Source organism: Tyto alba, unplaced genomic scaffold (assembly GCF_018691265.1).
Source record: "Tyto alba isolate M040663 unplaced genomic scaffold, T.alba_DEE_v4.0 Super-Scaffold_20, whole genome shotgun sequence".
Taxonomy (NCBI): Eukaryota; Metazoa; Chordata; class Aves; order Strigiformes; family Tytonidae; genus Tyto; species Tyto alba.
In genome coordinates, this window is record NW_024881283.1 from 8,407,481 (window position 1) to 8,432,813 (window position 25,333).

The window sequence follows — 25,333 nt, forward strand, 5'->3', positions numbered from 1 at the left end:
CCTGTCTGTCCGGGGGGAGGTGGCTGAGCTCCAGCTCCCTCTGCTCCTGTGTTTTAGTGCTGCCCACCCTCTGCGGGCAGTGGGGCCGGGAGCCAGCCCACTGGGGGTCTGCATCTGCCCGAGAGCTCGACACCGCCGGGGCAGGGGTGCTGCCGCCCGTGGCGAGGCCGTGGCTGTAAGCCAGGAAGCACAGGAGGCAGCAAGCTTCGGTCATCATTTTTACCAACCAGGTACAGAGCTCCGAGCAGCTACTTGGCAGCAGAGGGTTGGTTGCTTTTGGTTTGGTTGGGTTTGTTTTTAGTTTTTTGGTCTTTTGGTTTTTGGTTTTTTTTTTTTTTTGTTTTGTTTTGTTTTTACAATCAAAGAAATCAAAATATGACCCAAGTTTACAGAAACAGAAATTGAGGCTCTACCCCAGGGCCTGAAGACCAGCTCACGGGGCAGTCAGGCTCTGCCCTGGGGCCAGTGTGGCTGTGGGCTGGCTGGGCTGGGCAGTGAGCAAATGCCCAGAGCCTTCGGTGCTGGCCCAGAGCCCCTGTCTTGCCTTTCCCCCAAGGGACAAGGCCCTGGTCCCTCCCAACCAGCACCTCCGTCCCATCCTGCTGCTCCTGCCCGTGTCCCCCCAGTCACTGCCGTGGCCGAAGCTGTCCTGTTCCCTTGTCCAAAGTGCTTCGATTCCTGGTGGGTCCCGCTGGCCGGGAGCGGAGCGGCTCCAGCTCCAGCATCTTCAGTCCCCGCACTCCCCGCAGCGTGGCTGCTCTGCTCTGCACGCCCAAACCAAGCAGCAGCCTAGCAGGGAGGAGGAGGTGCTGGCTCTGGGCATGGACCTTGAGTCCAGTTAAAAAAAAAAAAAAAAAAAAAAAAAGCAAAATAAAGCTGTAGTACTTAGGAAAGTGAAACCAACACCATTTTTGCATAAATATCATCAAGGCCGTGGAGGCTAAGGCTGTTTGCTTCCTGTATTAAGTTAGTTGCCAGTTCCACACTCGTCCGTTGACCTGCCCAGGTCCCTGAGAGATTTGGATTCCTGTCCGTGGGGGCACCAATCCTGCAGCTTCATCCTTCAGGCCGTCTCTCCCCGTCCGTCTGCAAGGCAGGAGGGAAGAGCCCATCAGCCCCCCTCCCTGACCTCCAGCTGCTCCTCACAGCCCTGCCCCAAGTCTGGCCCCGCAGCCCGGCTCTCCAGCCCCAGCACGGCCAATATGCCGTGCTGGGAGCCTATAGCTCAGGAGCCCGAGCACCTACAGCAGCAGCATCCCGTGGCAGGGCTGAGCCCGGCCCCACGTACCTTGTGCGGGGAGGCTCTGAGCCGGCGGCTCCGTGGTGCTCCTGCCCTCCGTCCCCGAGGCCGCCGTCCCTGCCGGCTCGCTCTTAGTCCTGCTCTCGTCCGCCGGCACTGCCGTGGCCTTCCCGTCCGGCACGGGGGTGCCCAGCGCCTCTGCCCCCAGCGCCTTTGGGCTCAGGGGGGAAGGAGCCGGCCCCGGGCCGAGCGAAGGCTTCTTGGCTACCGGAGGGGGGATCTTGCCGGGTTTTCGGTGGGTTTGTGCCTTGCCGGGGCCCTGCTGGGCGGCAGCTGGGGCTGTCGAGCGCTGCCCGGAGAAATTCATCAGCTCGGCCACCAAGTTCCTCTTCAGGTCAGCCTGTGCCTCGGGGGACGAGGCCGTGTCGATCACCAACTTCCTGGAGCTCTTGGCGAAGATGAAGCTGGCGGTGGAGGCCGGTGACTTGTGCCTGGGGGAGAGCTGGCCATCCCCCTCGGGGCCCGGCAGAGCCGCTTTGCCGCCCGGCAGCTTCTCCGCAGCCTCGCCGGAGGACAAGGCAGCGGCCTTGAGGTGCACGGCGTGGTGGAGCTGGTTCGAAGGCACCGCGTCTTTGGCAGGAGGGGGCTGCCGCGTAGACAGGGACCGGCGGATGGGTTTTTGGGGTGCCGGCCGCTCCTCGGCTCCGGCCCCGGCCCCGGCGGGCGGCTCCACGCTCACGGAGCGCAGCCGCACCATCTGCAGCAGCGAGGGCGTGACGATGGGCAGGCTGGCGTCTTCCTTGGGCACGGGGCCGCTCTTGCTCCGCGACACCGGCTCCTTCTTGGTGTCCGCCCGGGGGCCGTTGGCCGCCTTCTTAAGGCTGATTTGGGGGGGAAGAGCTGGAGCTGAGGGCGGGGGGAGAGGCGGCGGCGGCGGCGGTGGGGGCACGGTGGCCTCGGGGGGGGACTCGGCAGGAGAAGGTGGCTGCGGTGCCCCGGCCGGCGGGCCTTGCTGCTGGCTGCGTGAGGAGACGGCGGCCAAAAACGAGGAAGACGCAGCCCCTGGGCTCGGTGCTGTTTTCTGCGGCGTCACCGGAGCCGGCACGGCGTCGGGCAGGCTGGAGAAATAGGCTTCCTCCGGAGGGGGGAAGTCTGCCATGGATAGGTCCTGCTCCTCGGGAGCTGGCGGGGGTGGCGGGGGCCAGGCGGTGTCGGCGGGGGCCTCGCTGGTGGGCTGGGGGCTCCCCTCTGCCTTCTTCGCCGGCGGGGGAGGCGGGTGGTAGGGAGGCGGCGGTGATGGCGGTGGAGATTTGCCGCTGGGCTTGGCTGAGGGCTGCTGGCAGGCAGTGCTGGGCGCCGGTGGGTCTGGCAAGGGGAGGAGGGGGCCAACGGGGGCCGTGGGCTGCTGGGGCTTGGTGGGTGGTGGGGAGAAGGGAGCGGGCACCTTGGGGTGCGGCGGGATGATGAACCGGTCCAAGCGGCAGGGCAGCGTCTCAGGGGGGACAGGGTCCGAGGCTGAGGAGGAGATGGAGGTGAGGGAGGAGGATACGGAAAGCGCAGGCGACTGCAGGGAACACACCCGGTCTGGCTTCTGGGGCTGAGCCCTGCCCGGGGACACAGATGGGGGTCCCAGCCCCTTGGTGGGCAGAGTGGGGGTCCCGCTCTGGCTGGAGTAGCCGCTGGAAGGGGACATGGTGCGGTCAGACCCATCTGGGCAGCTCCACTTGGGCTGAGCCTGGGGCTCCCTCAGCACCACCGTCACCCCGGGGCTGCCCCGCAAGGCTTCGGGGGAGCTGGTGCCGCCCAGGCTCTCGGAGCGGAGGCTGCTGGTCTCGCTCAGCGACGACGGGGAGAAGACCTCATCCTCGGCCGTGGGGCTGAAGGGCTCGGGGCGCGGGGACCAGGGCGCGCTGCTGTCCCGCTGGGACCGTCGGTCGGGCTTGGGGGGCAGCCCCAGCACCTTGGGCTCCCCCTCAGCCTTCTGGTGCAGCGAGTAGGTCCTGCGAGGGGGGGCCGGGGGCTTCTTCATCTTCCTGAGGGAGACGCTGCGGGCGGAGGAGCGCTCGCTGGCCAGGCTGCCCGTGTCCGAGCCCTCCGCCTGGCTGCTTGTGCTGTAGGCGGGGGACGCCCGCCCGCTGTTGCCCCCCACGGCCAAAAGCCCGGGGGCCACAGGCGTGGGGCCGGCAGCGGGCTTGGAGCAGGAGCTGGTGAAGCTGGCGGAGCTGTAGACGCTGACTTGGTCGGTGTCGGGGCGAGCCACAGCACCCACCTCACCGTGCAGCCCTGCCTCGGGCTGCCGGCGGTCGGAGCCGCCCTGGGAGGAGATGGTGGAGCTGTTGGAGACGATGGTCTCTGTGGACTGCGAGTGGCTCCAGTTGTCGCTGGAGGAGGAGGGCTCGCGGCTGCGGGCGCTGTGCTCTGAGAAGCGGGCGAGGGAGCGCACCGAGGCCGGGCTGGATGACACCAGGCTGCAGCGGCTCAGTGTCCGCACGCTGCTCCGCGTCAGGGCCACCACGTCCACCATGGGCGGCAGGATGGCGTTGGGGATGATCTTGGACATGTAGGTGCCCTGGGGCGAGATGGACATGACGGGGCTCAGCAGCTCCGGGGGGCTGGCATTGGTGGTCATGCCCGGCACGGCTAGCGACTTTGGCCTCGCCATGGGTGACAGTTTGGCCGCTGTCTTCCTCCCTAGAAACGTGTCGTCGTAGTAAACCCGGTCGATGTGCTTCTGCAGGGCCGTGTCTGCCTCCTCCAAGACTCCCAGGCAGACGCGGGCACCCCCGGGGACAGCCAGCGGCTTCAGCTTCCCGTCGATGGTGGGGATGCGGATGGCGTCGCCGGAGACCTGCCCGCCGTTCAGCAAGTGCTGCAGAGCCTGGCTGCCCCCACGTCCCGCCTGCCCTCGCCCCTCAGCCTCAGGGTGTCCCTTGGCTTCCCGGCTGTTCCTGAGACCTGGGAGCAGGGAGAGATGAACCCGGCGTGATCCCGAGGCAGACGCACCGAGCCAAGGCAAACAGAGCCTGGGCAATGAGACCAGACCCTAAAAATCCCCCCCTTGCCCCCCGACGCTTACCCAGCTCCTTCTGGACATGCTGGGGAATGCCCAGCACCGTTGTCCTCCTCTCCTTCCTCTTCTTGCCAGCCCTCTCCGAGGATTTGGGAAAGGAGTCGTGCGGTCGGAAGGTGGAACCTGCCAGAGACATGAGTGGGTCCAGCCGGTGTGAGGGGGGGGCCCTGGCCAGGTCACCCCCAGCACCTCCCCGCTGCTGGAGACACTTCAGGACGAGCCGGGCTCAGGCGCTCGGCACAGCCCAGAGAGGCATCAGCAGCTGCCAAACAGTCACACAATCTGAGCAGGGAGGAGACGGTATCCTTCTGTCTGTCTGTCCCCCTCGCCCAGTCCCAATGCTCTGACTCAGCCAGAGTTACTCTCTTCTCTCCAAGGGCCCCCAAATCCCTGCACCGGCTCGTGGCCACGCCAACGCAGAGCCCAGCTTTCCTGCCGGGCACCCCGGCCCCCCTCGCACCCCCTCGGCTCACATCCCCCGGCCCTGCAGCCCCCCCAGCCGGGTACCTTTCCGCTGGATCATCTCGGAGCGGATGGAGAGGGCGTCCTCGGAGGTGCTGTCCGTGGCACAGGAGGCTGCCCGGCTCCGGAAGGACAAGCTGTCATCCTCCGAGGATGCGCAGGACTGGGTGGGCAGAGAACGGGCTCAGACAGACCCCAGGCTGCGGGGACGGAGCTGCCCCGGCCCCCACCAGGCCCCTTCTCCGCCGCAAACTGACTCCGCAGCCCAGTGCTGCTGAGACAAAAGCTTCTCCGAGGGCCAAAGGCTGAGTCAGCCACGCCGGCATCCAGAGTCCTCCCACCAGGAGCGGGGCCGGGAGCAGCCCCAGGGACCCCGGCGTGGCCTCGCAGCCCCCCAGAGAGCCGGCAAGCCGGGGTCCTGCCTGCCGGAGGAGCACCCGAGGGAACTGCTGGCCTCGCCGCCGTGCCAAGCCCCACATGGCCCCGTGGCTGCGCCCAGCCCTGCTGTGCCCCAGAGCCCCGGGGCTGGAGGGCTGCCATGGCTGGGAGAGGGGCGTGGGGCTGAGGCAGGGGGGGGACGGGGACACGCGAGCAGCGATGTGACCACGCCAGGGACCCACAGCACACACGTGCCCACAGCCCCGTGACAGGCACAGCTTCCAGCATTCCCTCCCCCCCCCCCCCCCTCCCCATCCCTCCAAAGCATCTCTTGGCACTGGCAGAGGTCAGGATGAGACACATCAGCGTGGAGGCACCACCCAACCCCTCCACCACGCCGCCCTGAGCTGGCCCTGCTCCCCCAGGGGCTCTGCCCGCCCAGGGGCTCCCGGCCCCCCGCTTCCAAGGGGTTAAGGGGGCCCAGAGCCAGCGGGAGGCAGAGGCTTGAGCAAACACGGGTGGGTGAGGTGCTGGCAGCGGGGTCAGACCCTGGGGAAGCGGCAAAGCCCAGCTCAGCCAAAAGAGTGGGAGTTTCTCCTCGTCAGCAGCCAGGGAGGGGCCCAGCCACAGGGCTGGATACAGCCAATGGTCCCCGTCGCGCCGCCCCGTTACCCCACCTTGCTTGGGGCTGGCAGGAAACACCAGTGGGGGGGACACACGGAGTGACACAGACATGGTGGGGGTCCCATGTCTGCCCCACAAGGCAGGGCAGGACGTGCTGAGGGTGAGGATGGGGACACAGGCTTATCACGGGGCACACAGGATAACACCGAGGGACACACGGCCACTTCCTGCCTCATAACTCCCCCGGCCACGATCCTGCAGCCTCAGCTGGTTCCCCGTCTGCCCCCAGCCCCCAAACACCACCCAGGGGGGACAGAGGGGTCACCCTGTGTCCCCTCACCCCCTCCGAGACACCCCGAGAGCGCTGCAGGGCAGAGCCGGCTCCTCGGCAGGGCTCACCTGGAGGCTGCTGGTGTCCCCGTGGTCCCAGGCACTTTTGGTCTGCTTCTGCTTCTCTGTGGAGGGAAGGCAGGGGGTAAATCCCTCCGGGGGGGCTGCCAGCCAGCGAAATGGCTGCCGAATCCGGCAGAGCTGCCCGCACACCCCAGCCACGGGCTGCCAGCCCCGGCGCTGGACTCTGGTCAAGCCCCATCGCGCCGCCCACGCAGCCCGGCCAGCCAGGAGCTGGGGTCGGCTGGCTGCACCCTCCACCCTGTCCCCAGGTCACCCCGGGGTTGGGGACACCTACCCTGGTGCTGCAGGGACTTCAGTCCCTGCTGAGCCTGGTTGTGCAGCTCCTCGAGGTGCGGGGGCCGTGTGCTGGGGAAGAAGACGTTGTCGGGGCATTCCTTGCCCGCCGTGTACTGCACGCTCAGACGCTTCTCGGCCTCGCCCTTGGCTGCGCCTGCGGAGACGGAGGGGTCAGTTTGGCTTGGGGTGGGGGGACACACACAAACACACACACACACGTACAGCCGTGCTCCCACCGACGCACCCCCACCCACGGGAGGAGCGCTGGGCGATGACAGCCGGCCCGGTGATGGTGTTATCTCGCTCATCTCCAAACCGGGCGCTGTGTGAGAAACTGTCTCCCGTGGCTCTGCCCGGCCGGTCGATATGCTGGAGTCAGGCTGTCTCCACCACCAAGCCGCAGGGTATTTTTCTCCCCGCTGGCCAGAGCGGAGCTGGGGCACGGCACCACCCTCCTCCCCAGCACCTTCGTTAGGAGCAAACGAGGCAGAGAGCTGTGCAGGGCTGTGGGCAGCTGTGTGGAGAAGGGGCAGCACAGAGGGATTAAACGAGGATAGAAAGACCACGACTTTCCCTTTGGAGGGTTGCATCATCCCCAGGTCTTGCAAAGCACCTCAAGAGCAGGGACTCACCCCCTGCCCAGGCAGGCTGGGAACTGCACAGATGAGGGAAACTGAGGCACAGCCTGGTGCGGAGACCCCAGAAGACCCGAATCCCCCCTCCGAGTCCCCCCCTGGTGCTGGAGACCCCATATGCCATGCCACGGCTGGCATGGGGCCATCCCCACCCCGTCTCGCAGCCCCCTCCCTGCAAACCATCGCCAGCACCCTGGGGTGCCCACGGCTGGCTCCGGGTGCTTGCGGGGGACTGCGCCCGGCATCATTTGGCCAGGGCACTGCAGGCATAGCCCTGCCTGCACCCCGCTGCCTGCCGCGAAGCCTCAAACTCTTCCTGCCCGGAAAAAAAAAAAAAAATAATTTCAGGCTGAGGAAGGGGCAGGCGAGCACAGGAAACCGGCGGGGCTGGCGACAGCACCCCAGGGACACGGGCACCTGCTGCTCAGCACCGCAGGCACCACACGCCCATCCCCTGTCCCCCGTGTCCCCCGTGTCCCCCATCCCCTCCCAGCTAGCCCGGCCAGGCAGCGAGGTGGCCGCGCTCTGGCTCCGGCGCACAAAGGAGCAGGCCCCGAACAATGGAGCCGGCCCACCCTGCCGCGCCATGCCGCCACGCCGGCCTCTGCCTCCGCCGGCACCCGCGGCACGGCGAGCGGGCACCGGGGCACGGCCAGGCCGGGAGAGCGGGCGGCAGCACAAGGGATGTGTCCCTGCAGGGACACGAGACACCCACATCCCCCCCCCATCATGTTCCCCTAAGCCCTTTCCTCCCCCAGTTTCGGCAGCCCCTTACCCGACGCTCCCCCCCCCCTCACCCCAGCACACTCGGAGCTGCCTTCCGGCAAGAGGAGCGCAGTGATTTATTCCGTTAACTTCCCCGTGGATGAGGCCAGGGCTGGGGTGACCTTCCCTGCCCTCCCTCCCCATTGCAGGTGGGCGAGTGCCCAGTGCCAGGGGTCCTGGCAGGCAGGGGTTGTGTAAGGACAAGGCGCCGCTCCCTCCCTCCTGCTCACTCACCCTTCTTCTTGAAGAAAGCCAGAAGCGAGGAGAGGTTCCTGCCCATGAAAACCACCATGGTGGCCAGGGAGAGGGTCTGGTCCCCGCGGGAGCAGGGGCTCCGCCGTCCCCCACGGAGGCTCTGCCTATTGTGCCGGGGCGGCTCTCGCCCAGCCGTGTGCCGGCAAGGCGGATGCTGGTGGCCCCCAGCTCCCTCTCTCCGTCCTCATCCGCGCGGCGGGAGGATGCTCAGCCAGGCAAAGCGGCTCCGGCGCAGCTGCCCGTGTGTGGGGACCAGCCCGAGCCCGGGGACGGCAGCGCGGCGGCAGGAGGGGACAGCCCCAGCTGCGCCCACCGCGCTCCTCGCTCACGGGAGAAGGGGAGCGGGGGCCCCTCCTCTGGCCTCCCCGCTTGCCCCCCGGCCCTCCCGCCTCCTCCCACGCACGGCACGGCTGGCAGGGAGCCATTCTGCCGGGCTCAGGGCCAGGATTTCTCCAACTCCCCTCTCTTGGACCCCAGGGACAACCCCCCCCCCCCCCCAACCCAGGACCCTCCTCGCCTGCTCCCCACTGAGCACAGCATCCCTGCAACCAGTTACTCGCTTCCACAACACGGCAGCCAACTGGGAGGAGCTGGGAGGCTTTTCCTCTGACAAGCACCAGCCCTTGGGATAGGGCACAGCCAATGGTGCCGGCATTCCCCCTCCTCATCCATCCCCAGTGCCCCCCCTGGGACCCGGCGCCCACCACAGCCCCCCCAGCCCTGCCAGGGAGAGCCCCGCTGCTGGCATGGCTCAGCCCGCGCTGGGGGGACATGAGCCATTGCAGGGCACAGGGCGTTTGTCCTTAAGGGATGGGGTGTCCAGCATGGCTATGTCACTGTCACAAGAGCTGGCAGAGCTGGGGGAGGACCAGTCTAACCAGTAGCTCCAGCTGCTGGCACAGGGGCACGTGAAGGCAGGGGCAGAAATGCCGGGCGGTCAGGCCCTGGCACAGATTGTGGCACTGCTGGGGCGGTGGGTGCCGGGGAGCCCCGTGCCACCTGGCAGGCAGCAGGCAGGCTGTGGGTGCCCCATGCAGAAGGGGAATTTGCCCCATCCCTCACCCCCGGGTGCCTCCATCCCTCTCACCTCCAGCCATTTTGTCCCAAAAAGTGAAGAGCTCCTAGTATTTACGCAGCCTCCCAGGGCCACCCTCGTGCCAGCCGGGAGCTGACGCGTCCTTCCCCTGCCCTGCCAGCTCCCCACGGGCTGCGCCCAGGGTTCTTTGTCCCAGAACAGAGGTTTGGCTGCAGACAGAGTCACGTTGCTCAAAGCAGAGAGCGAGGGTCCCCCCGGCCCCCCAGGCACTGAGCATGCAGCCCCGGGGAACAGTTTGACCTTGCAAAGGGCACCTCTGCGTCCCCGGCCGGGCAGCCCTGTGCTTAGGGAGGATTTCTTCCCCTAAACCTCCCACATGCCCATCACAGCAAACAGAAGCAGCTCCCTGCAGCCCCTGCTTGATGCATAACCCAGCACCCTGCCTCCAGCACGGGCAGGATCGGCCCCGCTTGCCCACGTGCTCACCCAGAAGGTGCCGGCGGCTGCAGGCAGACGCTCCCCGGCTCTTTTCACAGCGCAAGTGGAAAAGGGACATAATTAAAGGGCTGAGGATGCACAAAGCGGGCAGCCACGTGCTGCGCTGAACGCTGGCCTCTCCTCTCCGGGCAGCCCGTCACAAGCCCCAGCGAGGGCCACGGCCGACGGCAGCCAAACGCAGCCGAGAGTGACGCCGCTCCCAGCTCGGCAGGGAAGGGTCCAGCCCTCCGGGATGGCACATCCAGCTCTTCCCGCACGGATGGGGCTGCACCTGGGAACCCCCTGCACGGCACTGGGAGCCCGCACGGGTGAAGGGGGACAGTCCCCACTGTGTTGCCGGGGCACAGGCACAGCCAAGCTCCAGCCCCGTGGGTCTCCTGATGGCAGCACACGTGGAAGCTACTGCGTGGGGCTTTGAGGACATTCCCAGGCACTGGCAGACACCCTGACCCTGCTCCTTCCTCCCTGTACGTGGCCCATCGCCCGCAAGGACCCAAAGAGCCTTGAGAGCGTCCCTGACCGGGACATGCATCCCTCTCCTGAGCGTGACACCTCTGCGGCTCGGGGCAGGAGGAGCTCAGCAGGGCTGGCTGCAATCATGCAAAGGATAATCCGGGCAGGATGCCACGGCCACCACCCAGCTGGGGCAGAGTGCCTGGCCACGGAGGAGCCCCGTGCCGAGGGCTGACGCTGGCGAGCGCGGCGGCACGCAAAGAGCTGCCTCCGCTTCTCCTCCCACTCCCTGCAACCTTCGCTACCGCGTCCTCCTCGCCCAGACGGCCTCGCCCTGGCTCTGTCAACACACGGCGAAACCTGCTGCAAAAGGGGACGGGAAAAAGCAGGGGGGAAGGCAGGAGGGAGGGAGGCCTGATCCTTCAGCAGAGGCTTCAGATCTTGGTGGGCTGAGGAAGCTGCCGCAGCTGCAGCCGGTGCTGGTAGCAACACGCCTGGTCGGAGCTGGCGTCCCGTCCTTCGTGCATTCCTTGCGACGTGCCCTGGATCGCCCCGTCCCCTCCAGGCTCGGCAGAGCTGATCTGACACACGTGCCTCGTCCACACGTGGCAGCGGGATCCTCCCGGAGAAGGAGCCGGAGGCCTCTTGGGGCTGGGCACTCTCTCAAGGATGGTCTCCCTGACTTGGAGCTGGTATCTGCCACTACTGGTGCCAGGGATGGTCTGGAGGGAGCAAAGCATCCCCACAGCAAGGCAAAATGATAGGAAGGGGCAGGGAACCCCAGGCATTCAGCTCTGCCTGCTCCACTCTGCACCAGCAGAGAGGGGCTGGAGCGCACCGGGGTGGGAATGGGAAGGGCTGCACATGGGACAGACCGGAGCTGAGATACCAGAGACACGGCCAGGGCCGTACAGCCCTGGCCCAGCGATGCTGCAAGTGGGACACGGTGCTGGTCCAGCTTCCTCCCAGAGCTGGCTTAGCCATGATGATGCTCGTCCCTCCAGGAGAGCCAGAGGAGGAAATCCTAGCTCCTGTCCCCCATCCTTGCCAGGCCTGTGCCTCCTGCAAGCAGCAGGTTTGGCCAGACTCAGCTGCAAACATCTATCTCTGCCTGCACAGCACTGCCTCGACTTGCCTTCTCCCTGCACAGCGGCGGGTCCTGCGGCAGGAGGCAGGGAACAGGGAGCACGGCCGCCCCTTCCACCACCACTGACTCACCGGAGAAAAATGGGGAGGAGGGGGGGAGCTGGCAGGCGGGCGGGAAGGGGCTGTAAGGTCCCCAGGGGAGGAAGGGGAGGAGAACCTGCCTTCGTGTGTCCTGCTCAGTAGGATGGAGACCTTGCCCCCCGTCTCCTGGCAGCCAGGCTGGTGCAGAGAGCAGCAAGAAGGCAGCAAGAAGACCCCCTGCCCCATGGGGTTGATGCTCTCCCATCACTTTGGGGCACAATCCCACCACGCTGCTCCCAGGCATTGGCCAGCACCCTCCGGGCGTGCATCCAGGCTTGGGGACCACTCTGTTCCCCGTGCTGGAGCGGGACAAAGTGGCAGTTGCCTGCAGATGCCATAAGCTTGGATAACGCCAGTGGGGTGCGCCGTGAACCCCAGCCCTGAGAGCCCCATGGAGCAGTCAGCACGTGGACCCTGATGTGGCTGCAAGAGCCCCCGCGCTCTGCTCTAGAACCCAGCTCCCCTGCTCCAGCATCCAGCCCCTCCGAACCGGCCCCAGCCCCTGGGACGGTGCAGGCAGCCCTGCCAGCATCGGGAGCGCCGCCGCCTCTTTACGAGCCTGAGCGTGTCCATCTTTCCCCTGGGCCCACCACCTCCACGGCCCCGGGTGGGACCTGGCACCCTCCTGTGCCACCCTGCCCTGCCTCTGTGCCCCAACCTTCAGCTGGTGAGGGAGACCAGGGGGCCGGGGGCTGTGACCCCAACCAGCCCAGCCGCCCTCACTCCCCGAGCCCTTGTTGTCTCTGCACAGGATCCGTGCCCCAGGACACGCCACAGGACTGTGCTCTCTCCAGGCAGGATAAGAGCACAATAATATTTACCGTGGCTCCGGCCACGCAGCCCCCCACTGCCAGCCCAGGGGCTGCAGCCTGCCCTCGACCTCACTTGGAGGCTGCTGCTTCAGCCAGGGAAAACATCTCTGCAAAGCAAATAAACACGACCCGATCTGTGCTGCTGGCTCGACTCTCAAACACGATCCCATGCAGAGGCAGAAATAAAATTAATTTTGAATGGGAAAACAAGCTTGGATCATTTTTCTTCCTCTAAATCACAGCGCCGGCGAGCCACGGCGAAGGAGCCGGCGCAGGGTGAAACCCCGCTCGGAGGAGAAGCATCACCCGGCCGGTTGCCTCCAGCCACGGCTGCCGTCATGGCAGGAGCACACCTCGTTGTATGACCTTGCTGCTGCCCCACAGGCAGCCCGTGCGGTGACATGCCACGTCTCCTGTTCCAGGAGTTAACACAGACCCCGGGTGAGGGTCTGGCAGCAGCCCGTGGCGGGTGTCCCGGCACCTCAGAGGGAGGCAGGACCACCCCGATGCCCGATTGTGCCTCGCTCCCATCCCCAGCCCCTGCTCCAGCCCAGCGAGCCCCCGTCCCACCACCTCCCCACCCCGCGCTCGTCCCCTCCCCGGAGAAGCCACCAAACAGGTTTGAAGGTAAATAACAGCCTTTCCCGGCCAGGAGCCGGATCCGGGTGGGAACGGCCCAGATGGGGAGCGTGGGGCGGGAAAGGTTGGCGGGCAGAGCCTCAAAAGCAACGCGGGACCATGGAGGCAACGCCGGCGGCACGCACGGTCAGGAACGGGCCACCGGCACCTTCTCCCTAGGCCAAAGTCCACAGCGTTATCACAGCCCTGCTTCACCTTCCCCGGGTGTCCTCTCCCCTCCCTCCCACGCACACCGCCGCGGCGCCTGCGCGGTTCCCCGCTGCCGCGCTTGGAGCTGGCCGCGTCCCCGCGGCGCGTGCCGTCATGCCCGGCGTGTTTGCAGGGTACCCAGGGTGCTCTGTAAATGGCAGGCGTGCCTGTCACAGCAGGTACTTGGCTCCACGCAGGAGCAAATCCAGGAGACTGATTAGGGACAAGACCTTGCAGGTTTTTTTCCGCGCACGGATGCACCGTCCTGCAAGCAGCGCCCAACCCCGCTCCTTGCCCGTGGGTCTCTCGCTCGGCAGCGTTGGCAGGAGGAAGCGCCGAGGAGCTGCCGATCCTCCGGCGGGGATTGAGACGATGTGGGCTCACGGGAGGAGATGGGAGAGGAGCCGTCGGATGGGGCTGGGGCTGCCACCAAAATGGGGTGGGGGGATAACCAGCAGCACAACGGCGGGTCCCATCCTTCCCTTTTGGTGACGGGGTGCCTGCCAAGCGGGCACGGCCCGGCATGTCGGAGCCGAGAGCTGGAGGCAGCTACCTGCCCGGGACACCCGCCGATCACCTCCTCCCCTGCTCCGGGAGCAGGAGGGGGCACCGGGAAGGGCTCAGCCCTCCCAGCCGGCAGCAGGATGCTGGCAGGCGAGTCCAGCGGGCCGGCCGTGCTGGGAGAAAGCGCCTGTGTAAATCCCAGCACGTCCCCGGCCAGGGCGGGCCCCTGCCCTTATCTGCTCCCCCCGGCTGTTTGCAGAGCCGGCCCAGCGTGGGTCTGGCACGAAGAGCGGTTGCGAAGGAGAAAGACGCCCAGAACCCCTCAGCCCACCCCGGAGCTGCACAGCAAGAACCGCGGGGCTCCACCGCTGGCCCCCTGCCCCAGCGAGGGCAGGCACCGCTGCCCGCTCAGCCACGGGTCACCGCTACGCCCCAAATCTGCCTCTTCCCCGGGGGATTTGCCCCTGCCACCTGCCCCAGCACCCACCGGTGGGGACGTGGGTGCCGGGGGACCCCGCACCCGGGGAGCTCCGTGCCGGCTGCAGCCGCATCCCCGCTGACTCCGCGGGGCGCAGCCTGGCCGGCCGCCACGTTCCTCCACCCTGACTCAGCAGGGCCCGGCGCAGCAGCCCTGATAAGGAGGCGATAAGAGGCTTCGGTCTCCCTGGTGCTCAAGGACCTTCCTCGGCAGCTCCTGCCACAGACGAGCCCCAGGGAGGAGAGGCAGGGGATGCCAAGCCAGGCCCCGCGCCGGCACGGGGACGGGGACACGAGGGTTTGGCACTGGTGAAGCGGAGCGGGGAGGCCCAGGCAGAGAGCAAGGTGGTGGGGGAGCAGGTTGCAGGCAGCTGCCTGCAGCAGGTAGAGCGGATCCCGGCAGCCCTCAGCCATGCTCCTGCCTTGCCAACCCCATCCCTGGGGACCGGTGCTCTCGGATCAAAAAGCAGCGGGTGCCCACGCCGCCCCGCGCACGGCGGAAGCACAAAGGCAGCTGCCAACGCCTGACCCGCCGGCGGTGGGCACGGCAGGGCCAAACCAGTGCTCCCAAGCAGCTGGGGATGGAGAGAGAGGAACTGGGGGATACTGGTCCGGTTGCCTGCAATACGCAGTCAGCCTCTGACTCAAAAGCAGCACCCAAGGGCTGGGTGAGGGGCACGGGTGAGAGGACAGGGACCACGGGGGCCCGTCCGGCGGGTGCCGGCACACCCAGCCCCCAGCCGGTGATCCCAGCTGCGCCCTCTGAAATGCTGAAGCAACACAATGCAAATTCTTTCGCTTTGTGGCCGCCGCACCGTTGCCATGGAGCCGCTGCAGAGAACAAACACAACTCGCCCCATGTTTTCTCAGCACCTTCCACCCCGCGGCCTTCGGCCCCAGCGCCGGCCCTCGCCTCGCAGGATCTGCCCCGGCTGCATTGCTCGGTCCCACATTGCCCCCGTTTCAGAGCATCCAAAACGGAGCGGGGTTTCTCCCGGCCAGCCCTGGGCAGGGTCAGCAGAGGTGGCACGCAGCCCCGGGTCAGGGACCGGCAAGGGGCACCCAAGACTGGTGGGGGGGATGAAGAGGAGATGGTGGTCTAGACGAGGACAGCGCAAGGAAAGGGCAAAGACTGCACCAGGGGTGCTCACAGGACCCCCCCCAAACCACCTCTCCCAAGGAGGAGGCTCACCCCATCCCCTGCACCGCTGCGGTTCAGGGCAGAGGGAAGGGGACAGTGTCCAGCAGAGCCAGAGAGGAGCAGGAGCCCGGCTCTGACACAGCCGGGCCGGCGGCACCAAGCCCTTCCCACATGGAGACCACAACAAGAGGATGATTTTGGCAGAGAGGAGACCGCAGCCAGCCGGTGAGCAGAGGTGGATGGCAGAGAGCCTGCGGTGAAGGAGATGGGCGACTGGTGTAACCACTCCTGCCTCAGTTTCCCCAGGTGCCGAGCAGATGCTGCTGGCCAGGGCATTTCGGCAGCCTATTCCCGTGTGCCTGCAGGGTCCCCCCCATCCCAGCCCCTGCCTCGCTGGGACAGTTTTGCTTGGTTTGGTTGCTCTCCAAGCCTGCAAGGGGTTGACTCCAGACCCTGTTTACCCTGCGGACAGCTCGGCTCACTGTGCCTGGGCAGCTGCTGACTGTAAAGACTGAGAGAAACAGGGACAGTGGAGCCGGGGATCCCGCAGGGCTGGCAGGAGAAAAAACACCTGGTTACCACCCCCTGGACCCACTAAACCCCACTCCTACACACCCCAGGCCCCTGCCCACGCGCCCATCAAGTCCCCTCCCTGACTCAGGCCAGGCTGAGGATGCAGGGTTAACACCAGCGGGGAAATCAGCAACCCCAGGATGGGGACAACGTTACTGTTTTAGTCCTTCCCCACTCGCATCGCCCCGCTCCGATAGAGGAACTGTGGGACCGGGCACCCCACGGGGCTGATGGTTCAATATGTGGGTCCAGGCTGGCATGGGACCCTTTCCCCGGCTCCTCTTCCCCACAGAAAAGAGCTCCCCCTGCCCTGTGCCTCCTCCTGGGCTTTGCAGCTGCCTCTGTGGAGCCGGAGCACAAAGAAGCGGAGCAATCGGTGCGTGGACAGACAGACAGACACGCACAGAGCAAGGTGGGCAAGCTGCATGGGACGGATGGAGGGGGGTTGCTCTTCGCAAACACTCCCAGATCCGCAGCGAGGGAAACCGAGGCACGGGACGGGAGCAGAGGCCGGGGAGGAAGATGACGGCAGCCGCCCTGGGTCCCCGCTCAAACTGCTGGGACGCCGCTCAGAAAAACAGATTGGTAACTAGTTCAGCAGATGATCCCTGTCCTGATAGCAGAGGCGAGCTGACGGCTGGTTCCCGGCATGTCGGCGCAGCCCCTGTGTGCAGCCGGAGGTTTTTCCCCAGCTCCAGCACCTGGGGTCAGAGGGCCTGATCCTGCCCCCCCCCCCCCCCAACCCCAGCACAGGGAGGGCAGGGGAGAGCGAAGCCTCCAGCCACAGCAGCTCAGGTCCTGCCCAGCCCCACGGCGGGCAGGGGGGAGCAGAAGCAGCGAACTTTCCCGGCGCGACCCCCGCCAAAAAACACCGCTCTGGGACACCCACCCCCCCCCGCCACGACCCCTCCCCAGGCGGCCCCATCGCTCCTACCTGCCCTCGGCTTCCCGGCGCGGCCGAAGGGCCAGGAGGAACCGGCCTTGACGCCCGTCGGGCTCCTCTTACGGTGCACGTTGCCCATGAGGCCGCTCTCGCCCTCCACCACGGCCGGGTGGAGGAGGCCGGGGCGCTACATGGCGGAGCCGAGGGGGCTCCGGCGTGGCCCGGGTGGCCGCGGGAGACGACGGCACTCAGCCACCGGCTCCCATCCCTCCGGCTCCGGCGGAGCTCAGCTCTCGCAGGCGGCTGTGCCGGAGCCAATGGTACAGGCAGAGAGGAGGGGCCATGCCGGAATCACCCGCTGGATCCCACGGCACCCTCCCAGCCCCATCCCTCTGGCAGGGACGCGTGGGTGCCACGGCCAGGCTGAGCGGGCAACGAGAGACACACACACACACCCACACCCCCGGCCCCAGTCCCTAAATGTCCCCAAACATCAGGCCGTCTGGACGCCGCGCTCGCCACCCCCGGAGCTCGCCACGCTCCGCCGAGCCGCCACCATTTCCCCCTGTCCCCGAGCACAGCTCCGATAACCGAGGCTACGACCCCCCTCCCGGGTCTTGGGGGGGGGGGTCCCAGAGCCACGGGGACACCCCAGCCAAGCCTGGCAGGGCCAAGGCTAGAACAAGGTTTCCAAAACTGGAGCACAGCGCCCGAGGACGAGGGCTGGGTCCAGAAGTTGCCCAACCTCAGGGCGAGCACCCACATGCCCGTCAGTGGATGTTAACCCCCTGCCACCCTCCCCACGGACACTCCTGTCTCGGGGACAAGTCACAGCCAGGCGAGCCACGAGGTTATCTGCACCCACGTCGGCTCACACCACCAGCACCTCCTTATTGTGCCCTCCACGGTTGCACCCCGGCTTCTCCCCACTCCTGACCCTGCTCCGGCTGCAACGGGGTTTTGCAAGCAGGGGAAGGGCAGCTCGGTGCCCGGGCAGCGCTGCTCCAACAGCTGCCCACGCTGCACGGACAAGCCCACTGCGAAACACGGACGCCAGCCTGCCCCCTCCAAAGCCCAGCTTCCCCTCCTGATTTTTAATTAGAACATTAAACGCTGTGAGGGCAGGGAGGGGTCAGCCAGCCAGGCAGTGGGCAATTCCTGCTGGCAGTGTTTATGTTCCTTACGTGATTCATCAGAGTCTGGGATAAATAGGAAGGAGGGCTCTGTGGGAAAGGCGCAAAACTGGGGAGGTGATGGAAAAAAAAAAAAAAAAAAAAATTAAAAATCAACCAGCAGCTTTGTCCTGACCTTCCAAGGTGATTGGCAATAAATTAATCTTGGGCTTCTCTGGAATGGAAATAGTGATGGTTCAGTTTCTCACCAGCTGGGTTTGCTGCCCGAGAGCCACTCTCAGCAGGGCAGAGACCATCTTGTGCCACAGACGGTGCCTGGCACCAGGACGGCTATACCAGTGTCCTCGTGCATTTGCTGCCCCGTCTGCTGTGGGAGCTGTCACAGAAATGGGGATCCAGTGGGAAATTATTCCCTGTTTCCCATTACCGGCTGTACCCAGTTCAAGGCAATGCCTTTCCGTCTTGGGGCAGCTGAGATTAAACAAGGTCATGGTCACAAGCGCAATAGATCAGAGGTCTCTGCCCAATGACTGGGGGAGATAATTTTTCACCAGGCTGCAGGGTTGGCCAGGGACATCTCCAGCTTGGGACAGGGCTCCCTCCCGCTGCCCAGCACCTCCTGGGCCTCCCTGGGACACGCACCCCCTCTCAGCAGCTCCAAAACAGGGTGCACAGACCCCGCATGCCTCTCGGTCCCCCTCCCTGGTGACCCAGGGGGCTCCTCCACAGCCACACACGACAGCTTTCCCAGTAAAGCACTTTCCCTGCAAGAAAAGGAGAGGCTCGAGCCTGCAACACTGCCCTAGATACAGCATGACACTTCCCCCTCCTCTCCCAAAACAGACGCCCTCTGTGCCAGCACCTGCCTAGCGAACGCGGCCACCGCCGGCACCGAAGCCTCACCGCCCCCAGCCACAGCCGAGGGGGGCTCCGAGAGGGACCCGAGCCCCAGGAACCCAGCAAAGCCCACGTGTGCCACCAAAATCAAGGGGCTAAATGGGGTAACTCACAGCCCCATGGTAGCCCCGCTCCAGCTCCTCATGGGTCCCACGTTTCCGTCCCTGCCGAAGGTGGGGGGCTGAGAGCAGCACGGGCAGCTCCAGCATCCCCGCAGACCCCACTGAACCAGCATCGCTGCTTCAGGACACAAACCCCTCTGAAACCCGCGGAGAGGCTGCGCTGCCAGCTGGCTGCTCTCATCCTTCATCCCAGACCTGGGTTTAATTTAATTCAGCGCACCCACAAATCTGCTTAGAAAGCATGGCAGCGGAGGGGAAGCTTTTGCAGCTTCCCTGGCATGCCATTCCGGGTACAGCTACAAAACCCAGTCATGGGACAGCCAGCAAAGATGGAAAACTGGGAGCAAGAGATGCTGACTCCAGTACTCTCCAGGCCAGAAGCCCCCAGATTTATTCATTGAGAGGACTCTGACAATAGCAAGGAGCTAGGAGGCAGGGGGAAGCTGCTCACGAGATACAGATCTTGTCATCACGGCGTGACTGCTTCAAGCACATCTGATCACCCCAAAGTCACACGCTCCCTCGGTCAGACCGGCCAGCCCAAGCGCAGGGTGGCCTGGACCCCTCTGCGCTGGCACGGGGGAAGGATCCGTCCCTCTTGGTGTTTTCTAAACCTGATCTCGTCACCAAGCAAACACAGAGAAGGAGCCGAGCTGCCTGAATGAGAAAGGAATTCAGCCCTTGTTCCCTTCACAGGGAAGTAAAGCTCAGCGAGGCAAAGGTAACAGAAAAACCCCACTTGAGATCCCCAATCATTAACAGAAATACATAACCAGAAAGGTTTCAAATGATTTCCTGCTCAAGCTGGAGTCCAGGCCGGCTCTGCCGATGACAGCTCCAGCGCCAGCCTGCAAAAGCAGAGGGAGCACAACTCCCTGCTCCGGGTAAGGTATTTTTTTATCCGAGCACGGCGGGAGCCACAGGGACCAGCCCAGGTCTCCGGCTCCTGCTTGGCAGGGAAATGCTTTTTCACTTCGTCGTTGCCCAGCTCTTCACCTTCCAACGGCTTATGTTCCCATCGCTGCCGGAGTCAAAGTCAATGATGATATTGTCTTATGAAATAAGACCTTCCTTCTAAAGAGAAATATGACTCCAGTGAAATAGTTTTATCGGATCTTATGGAACGTTATTCGCAAGAGTAATTCTTCCAGTTGTCTCCAGGTGGAATAGCTGTGGTTGCAGACACACCTCTCTTTGTTTGCAGAGCCGCTCACCGTTGCCAGTTCAGGCCAGCCAGGGGATTCCTGCTGCTCACATTTTCTGAAGTGTCACTCTTTGCCTTTTGCAGATTAACAAATTCATTCCCACACACGCATGGAAACAATCCCGGGGCGTGGGAGGTGCGGGGGCAGCAGTGCCTACACCTCTCCTCCCTCCTTTGAGTTGAGAAGGACTAAAACACAAAAGCCTGTGTTTACACCAAACTATCTGCCATGCGGCAGCAAAGGATGGAGGAAATCAAGTGTCGGGGGAAATTTCACATCTCAGTTATTATCAGAGCAACACGCAGGAACAACGCAGCCCCAAACTGCCTGGAGGACTCACGTCCACCTCCACCAGCCCACAACGCTGAGCTCGGTGGCACCGGCACGGTCCCCACCGCAGCCCAGCCCCTGCTCCCCACGCACAGGGTGAAGCCACCCGGGATGGTTTTCAACAAGCGCTCGCTGGTGTTCTAAAGCAGCTGTACACACTTTGAGCTTTATTTTTAACATCACATTGTGTGTGTCCCTCCCAGTTAATAAATCTGTTGCTGCCAGACTAAGCTAGCATCAAAAAGATAAAAAAAAAAAAAGCCAACCCTAATTTAACATTTCTGGAACATCAATTCCTTTACTTCATCGGGGAATTAAGAAGAATATTGCGAAACCTGGATAAAGCAGCAGCCAAAAACTGGACTAAAAGTGCTCGCAGGCAGCAGGACTCCACCACCACATTCTCGGGGAGCCTGGGGAGCGGGAGCAGGCTCGCTGCTGCCGTGCTGCTGAGGGTTAACAGGCTGCCTTCATCGGGGGGGGGGGGGCCGCAGGCAGTGCTCACAGAGGAGAAGAAGAAAAAGCTTTCGGCTTTCTTGGTCCCAGCTTCCATGAGGAGAACCAGAGCCAGCCCAGCACCTCAATTCCCTGCTCTGCATCAGACCCTCGGTCCAGCCCAGCCGCTCTCCCAGCCTCGGTTCCCATCCCAAGGGGGTGATCACTCCTCGGCTTCCGGAGGTTATTGTGGAGATAAACATGTTTGGAATCGCGAGGTGCTCGGATACCATGAGGCTGGGGCCACGGGGGTGCTCAAAGCAGGCGGGCTGCGGGCAGGTAAAACAGCCTGGGGCTGGCGGCACCCTGGCAGCCACCGCACACCCCAGCACCGGGCGCTACAGCAGGAATTCTCTCACAGCAAAGAAGTGCACCGGCATATAAAGGGGACCCTGCAGCCAGCGGGGCCCATTTGCCCAAACAGGGCAAAGCATCCAGTTGGGAAGCGGGAAAGGACTCAGCTTCCAGCTGGGATGGAGCCATGTCCCCACTCGGCATAAAGCTGCTGGGGTTCCCCCCCCCTCCGCCAGAGAGGAGGCCTGAAACTCGCCCATGAGCAGGATTACCCGCCTTTCCCCTACACAGCTCAGCTGTTTGAGCAGCCAGAGATGGGATCTCTGATTAGACGGACCCACAGGTTTGATCCAAAGTGGAAATACTTTCATCCTCCTGCTCCCATGATTTCAGTGCTGCGCAATTCCGACCTCACCGACACCCAGATTGTGAACGGGCAGATGCCCAGGCTGAGGAACTAGTCCTGACCCGCGTCTCCCCGGAACGGCTTCCCTCCTTCCCTCCGCACCCCGAGCCGTCCCAAGACCCTGCGTGGCTCCTCCCCACTCCCCCGCAGCCAGGATGCGCCGGGGATGGTCAGAGGTGCCCTGTCCCCCCTCTGTGACAAAGGCACCGGCGGGGTGATGGGGAGCTGCTGAATCACCGGCCTGATCCAAACCACCACCACCCCCCCCAGCACTGCACAGACATGGGGAAAACCGAGAGCACCCGGAACCTACAAGGACCTGCTGAAGCTCTGCCCTCTCCCCCTCCCACAGCTCCCAGCTGATGTTTGGGGAAATTCCCAGCTGGGGCAGGGGCTGGCTGGCTCCTGCGGCGCGAGGGCTGGTGGTGTTGGCGGCGAGGCCAACGCGGCCTCCGGGCAGGTCAGAGCTGCGTGTGGCAGCTGACGCCGACGCTCTCCAGCCGCCCTCGCCTTCCCTTCCCACAGCTCAGCCCAAACCGCCGCCGCTCGAGGCATCCCGACCCCCCGCCTCCGTCATCCAGGGAAGCGTGATCCCCCCCCCCCATCTCGTGGGGAAGGATGCTGGTAACCCTGGCACGTGCTGGCGGTGTCCCGAGGATGCTCGCGGCCGGAGGTGGTCAAGCAGGGTGGGGCTCCCGGCACACTCTGCACGCCGGGTGATTCAGCCACGCACGCAAGCTGCAACCGTCGCACATCCCCGCTGCTTTCCCTCGCCGCGCGCCGCCGAGCAACCGGGACGCGGCATCTCCGGGCCCCACGCACGCCAGGCGGGATGCCAGGGGCTGCCACCGTGGCCGAAAGCACAGCCCGGAGGGGAAGGGTCCCACAGCCCCCGGGGTCGGCCACGGCACAGCCCCTCCGTCACCGGCGTGGACTGCAGGCAGGCAGGCGCTCGGGGAATCTCTCCTGGACACAGGAATATCAAATTGACAGCGCGGTGACAGAGCCTCGGCTGACATGAGCAGGGTGTGTTTGCAGGGAACAGGGTGGCGAACGGGCTGGAGGTCCCCGAGCTGCAGCACTGACGGGCAGTGACTTCGCATTTCGAGGATTAGCTGGTGAACAGTGCAACTTTAGGGGAAAGGGGAAAAAAAAAAAAAAAAAAAAAAAAAAAAAAAAGGAAAGGCTGGCAGAGCTGCTGGGGGCGTTTCTGCACTGCAAAGAGGAACATCACATGCTCCGGCACATCTCAGTTTTTCTGCTCAGGTTTCAGCGTTGGGCCGTGGCAGCAGCATCCACGCACAGCAGACTGAGAGGGAGGTACCAGCATCCAAAGGACCCTCTGGCCAGAGAGATCAGCTTCTTCCCAAAACCCTTTTGCCTTTCTGCAACCACTCCTATCAGAGAGCCCTGTGTGCTTCTCCAAGCAGTAAACATGCCTGCATGCAGTCCTGGGTGCCTGGAAATTCACCCCCCCAGGGCAAATTGAGGAAGAAGGACCCAGGCGACAGCATCCTGCTGCGTTTGGGTGCCACAGAAGCGGCCTCTCCCTTGGCAAAAGCACGGTGACGTCCCCGCCGGAGATGCCCTGCAAGGAGGGCAGTGGAGTGACACAGACGGTGTCCCCGATAGCACGGGGTGGGAGAGGCTGAAGACTTCTTTGAGCACGGGGTGATACCTCCAGCAACTACTGCCTCGCCGGGACACCTACTACTGCAAAACAAGCGCGCCAAGGAGACGAGCATGACCAGACACGCCGCCACCCATCGCTCTGCTGAAGGTCCCAGCCCACGGGAGGCCGGGCTGAGCCCATGGATCCCCGTAACACGGCCTCGGGGCAGCGAAGAGAGGGCACCCACAGCACCTCCCGCTGCAGAATTGTCCTCGTCAAGGTGGCAGGGACGTGGCTGGGCTATGGAGGCAGCACCTTGTGAAGTGGCCGGGGCGAGGGCCATATCTAGGACAGGAAGGGCCACACCTGGAGCATGCAAACACCCTGCTCAGGAGGAGGAGGAGGAGGAGGAGGAGGAGGAGGAGGAGGAGGTGGCAGTGGCTGGCGTCCCTCCAGGTTTCCCTCAGCCCCATTGACCTTCTGACTCAGCGGAGAGAGAACCTACCCAGTGAACCGGCACCAGCCCTCGGGGCAGGGGCGAGATCGCACCAGGGACTGCCGGATCCAGCCTGCTGCCACAGCGGCAGCCACCGTGGCCAGCACAGCCCCCATGGCCACCACCACGGCCACCGCCTCCTTCACCCCCCTTCAGCCACTTCTGCTGCCACCACGGCCAGCGCCTCCGCCCCTCCTTGGCCACCACCACCCCCCTTCCTTGGCCACCTCCACGGCCACCACCTCAAATCCTTGTCAGCCACCACTGTCACCCCTCTTTGGCCGCCATGGCCACCACCTCCGCCCCTCCTCAGCCACCACTGTGACCCCTTTTTGGCCACCTCCACGGCCACCACCTCCACCCCTCCTTGGCCACCACCACCCTTCCTTGGCCACTTCCACGGCCACCACCTCCGCCCCTCCTCAGCCACCACTGTGACCCCTCTTTGGCCACCTCCATGGCCACCACTTCCACCCCTCCTTGGCCACCACCACCCTTCCTTGTCCACTTCCACGGCCACCACCTCCACCCCTCCTCAGCCACCACTGTGACCCCTTTTTGGCCACCTCCACGGCCACCACCCCCACTCCTCCTCAGCCAGCACCGAGACCCTTCTTTGACCAACTCCACAGCCACCGCCCCGACCCTCCTGGGCTTCCACCGTGACCCCTCCTCGCCCACCTCCCCGGCCACCACCTCGAGCTCTCCTTGGCCACCTCCACCGCGACTCCCCCTTGGCCACCTCCGTGACCCCTCCTCACCCACCACCTCGAACCCTCCCCACCCGCCACCATCACCCCTCCTCGCCCACCTCCCCGGCCACCACCTCGAGCTCTCCTTGGCCACCCCCGCCGCCCCCCCCCCCCCGCCCCTCACCTCCTCCCTCCGTCCCGGCCGGGGAGCTGCCGCCCTTCCGCCGCCTCCGCCGGCCACGGAGCCAGCTCAGGGCCCGGCGCAGCGAACCCGCCCGGGCCTTCCTCCTCCGGGGGGGACCCGCCACCGAGGAGCCGCCGTCGCCGCCGCCGCCGCCGCCGCCTCCCGGCTCCGGCTCCCGCTCGCCGCCCGCCGCAGGTGCAGCCCCGGCGGACATGGCCGCGGCGGGCAGCGCCCCGCACCGCCCCGCACCGCCGGCAGCCGCTGCCCATAGGGCCGGGCCCGCCCGGCTCCGGCTGCAGCCCCGGCCCCGCTCCGGGCTCCCGCCGAGCGCCCGGCGCCGACGGAAAGTTTCTGCGGGGCGGGGCCGGGCTGCGGGAGGCCCCGCCCGTACCCCCCCCCCCCCTCCCGCCCGCAGGTGGCCCCGGTGGCGGCGGCGGAGGGGTGTCACCGCTCCCCTCGATGCCACCTAGGTGTTTCCACACACCCCCCCCCGGGGCTGCCGGGGGTCCCCAAGAAGTGCCCCCCCCCCCCCCCCCCCCGGTGAGTACCGGCTTTGTCCCCAGTGCTCTCACCCCTTGGGACCCTCCGTCCCACCACCCCCCCCCTTCCCGTGGTGCTGAGCATCAGCGGGAGAGAACCGGAGCAAAACACTCCCGTGCCAGGATCGGGGCGGGTAAATGCGGCATCGTGGCGCGGTGTCCTGCAGACCCCCGGGGGTGGCTGTCCCTGTCCCCCAGGAGAGGAGCCGGGGACAGCAGCCGTGTCCTCCCTGCCCTCTCCCCGCAGCCACCACCAGTTCCTCACCTGATGGGCCTGAGGGTGACACTTGCTGTGTCACTGCCGATGCCAGCGCCCGGGGGGGGGGGACACGGTGCTCTCCACCAGCCGCCGACCTGTGAAACCCCCCTGTGCCACA

The 25,333-nt window shown here is 65.3% G+C and overlaps 1 protein-coding gene across 2 annotated transcripts; it reads right to left on the reverse strand.

The window, feature by feature from the left end:
• Positions 1-205: 205 nt before the first annotated feature.
• On the reverse strand, positions 206-16,867 carry KIAA1522 (KIAA1522 ortholog). Of its 2 annotated transcripts, none has more exons than XM_033003237.2 (7): positions 16,603-16,867; positions 6,463-6,618; positions 6,174-6,229; positions 4,818-4,935; positions 4,317-4,433; positions 1,289-4,195; positions 206-1,086 (listed from the first exon to the last, which is right to left on the reverse strand). In XM_033003237.2, exons 1-7 carry the CDS (start codon positions 16,688-16,690, stop codon positions 1,064-1,066), a joined length of 3,465 nt encoding a protein of 1,154 aa, XP_032859128.2. In that variant the 5' UTR covers positions 16,691-16,867; the 3' UTR covers positions 206-1,063. The 2 variants fall into 2 exon arrangements, with proteins under 2 accessions (XP_032859128.2, XP_042649779.1); XM_042793845.1 differs by lacking the exon at positions 16,603-16,867 and adding an exon at positions 8,099-8,375.
• Between the last annotated feature and the right edge of the window lie 8,466 nt (positions 16,868-25,333).

Excerpts from the sequence above, each read along its gene's own strand:
- KIAA1522 (XM_033003237.2), bottom strand. The coding sequence starts at position 16,690 with ATGGGCAACGTGCACCGTAAGAGGAGCCCGACGGGCGTCAAGGCCGGT. Across the intron at positions 6,230-6,462 it reads GAAGTCCCTGCAGCACCAGG|AGAAGCAGAAGCAGACCAAA; the intron begins GTAGGTGTCCCC and ends TTCCCTCCACAG. Across the intron at positions 1,087-1,288 it reads TCAGAGCCTCCCCGCACAAG|ACGGACGGGGAGAGACGGCC; the intron begins GTACGTGGGGCC and ends CCTGCCTTGCAG.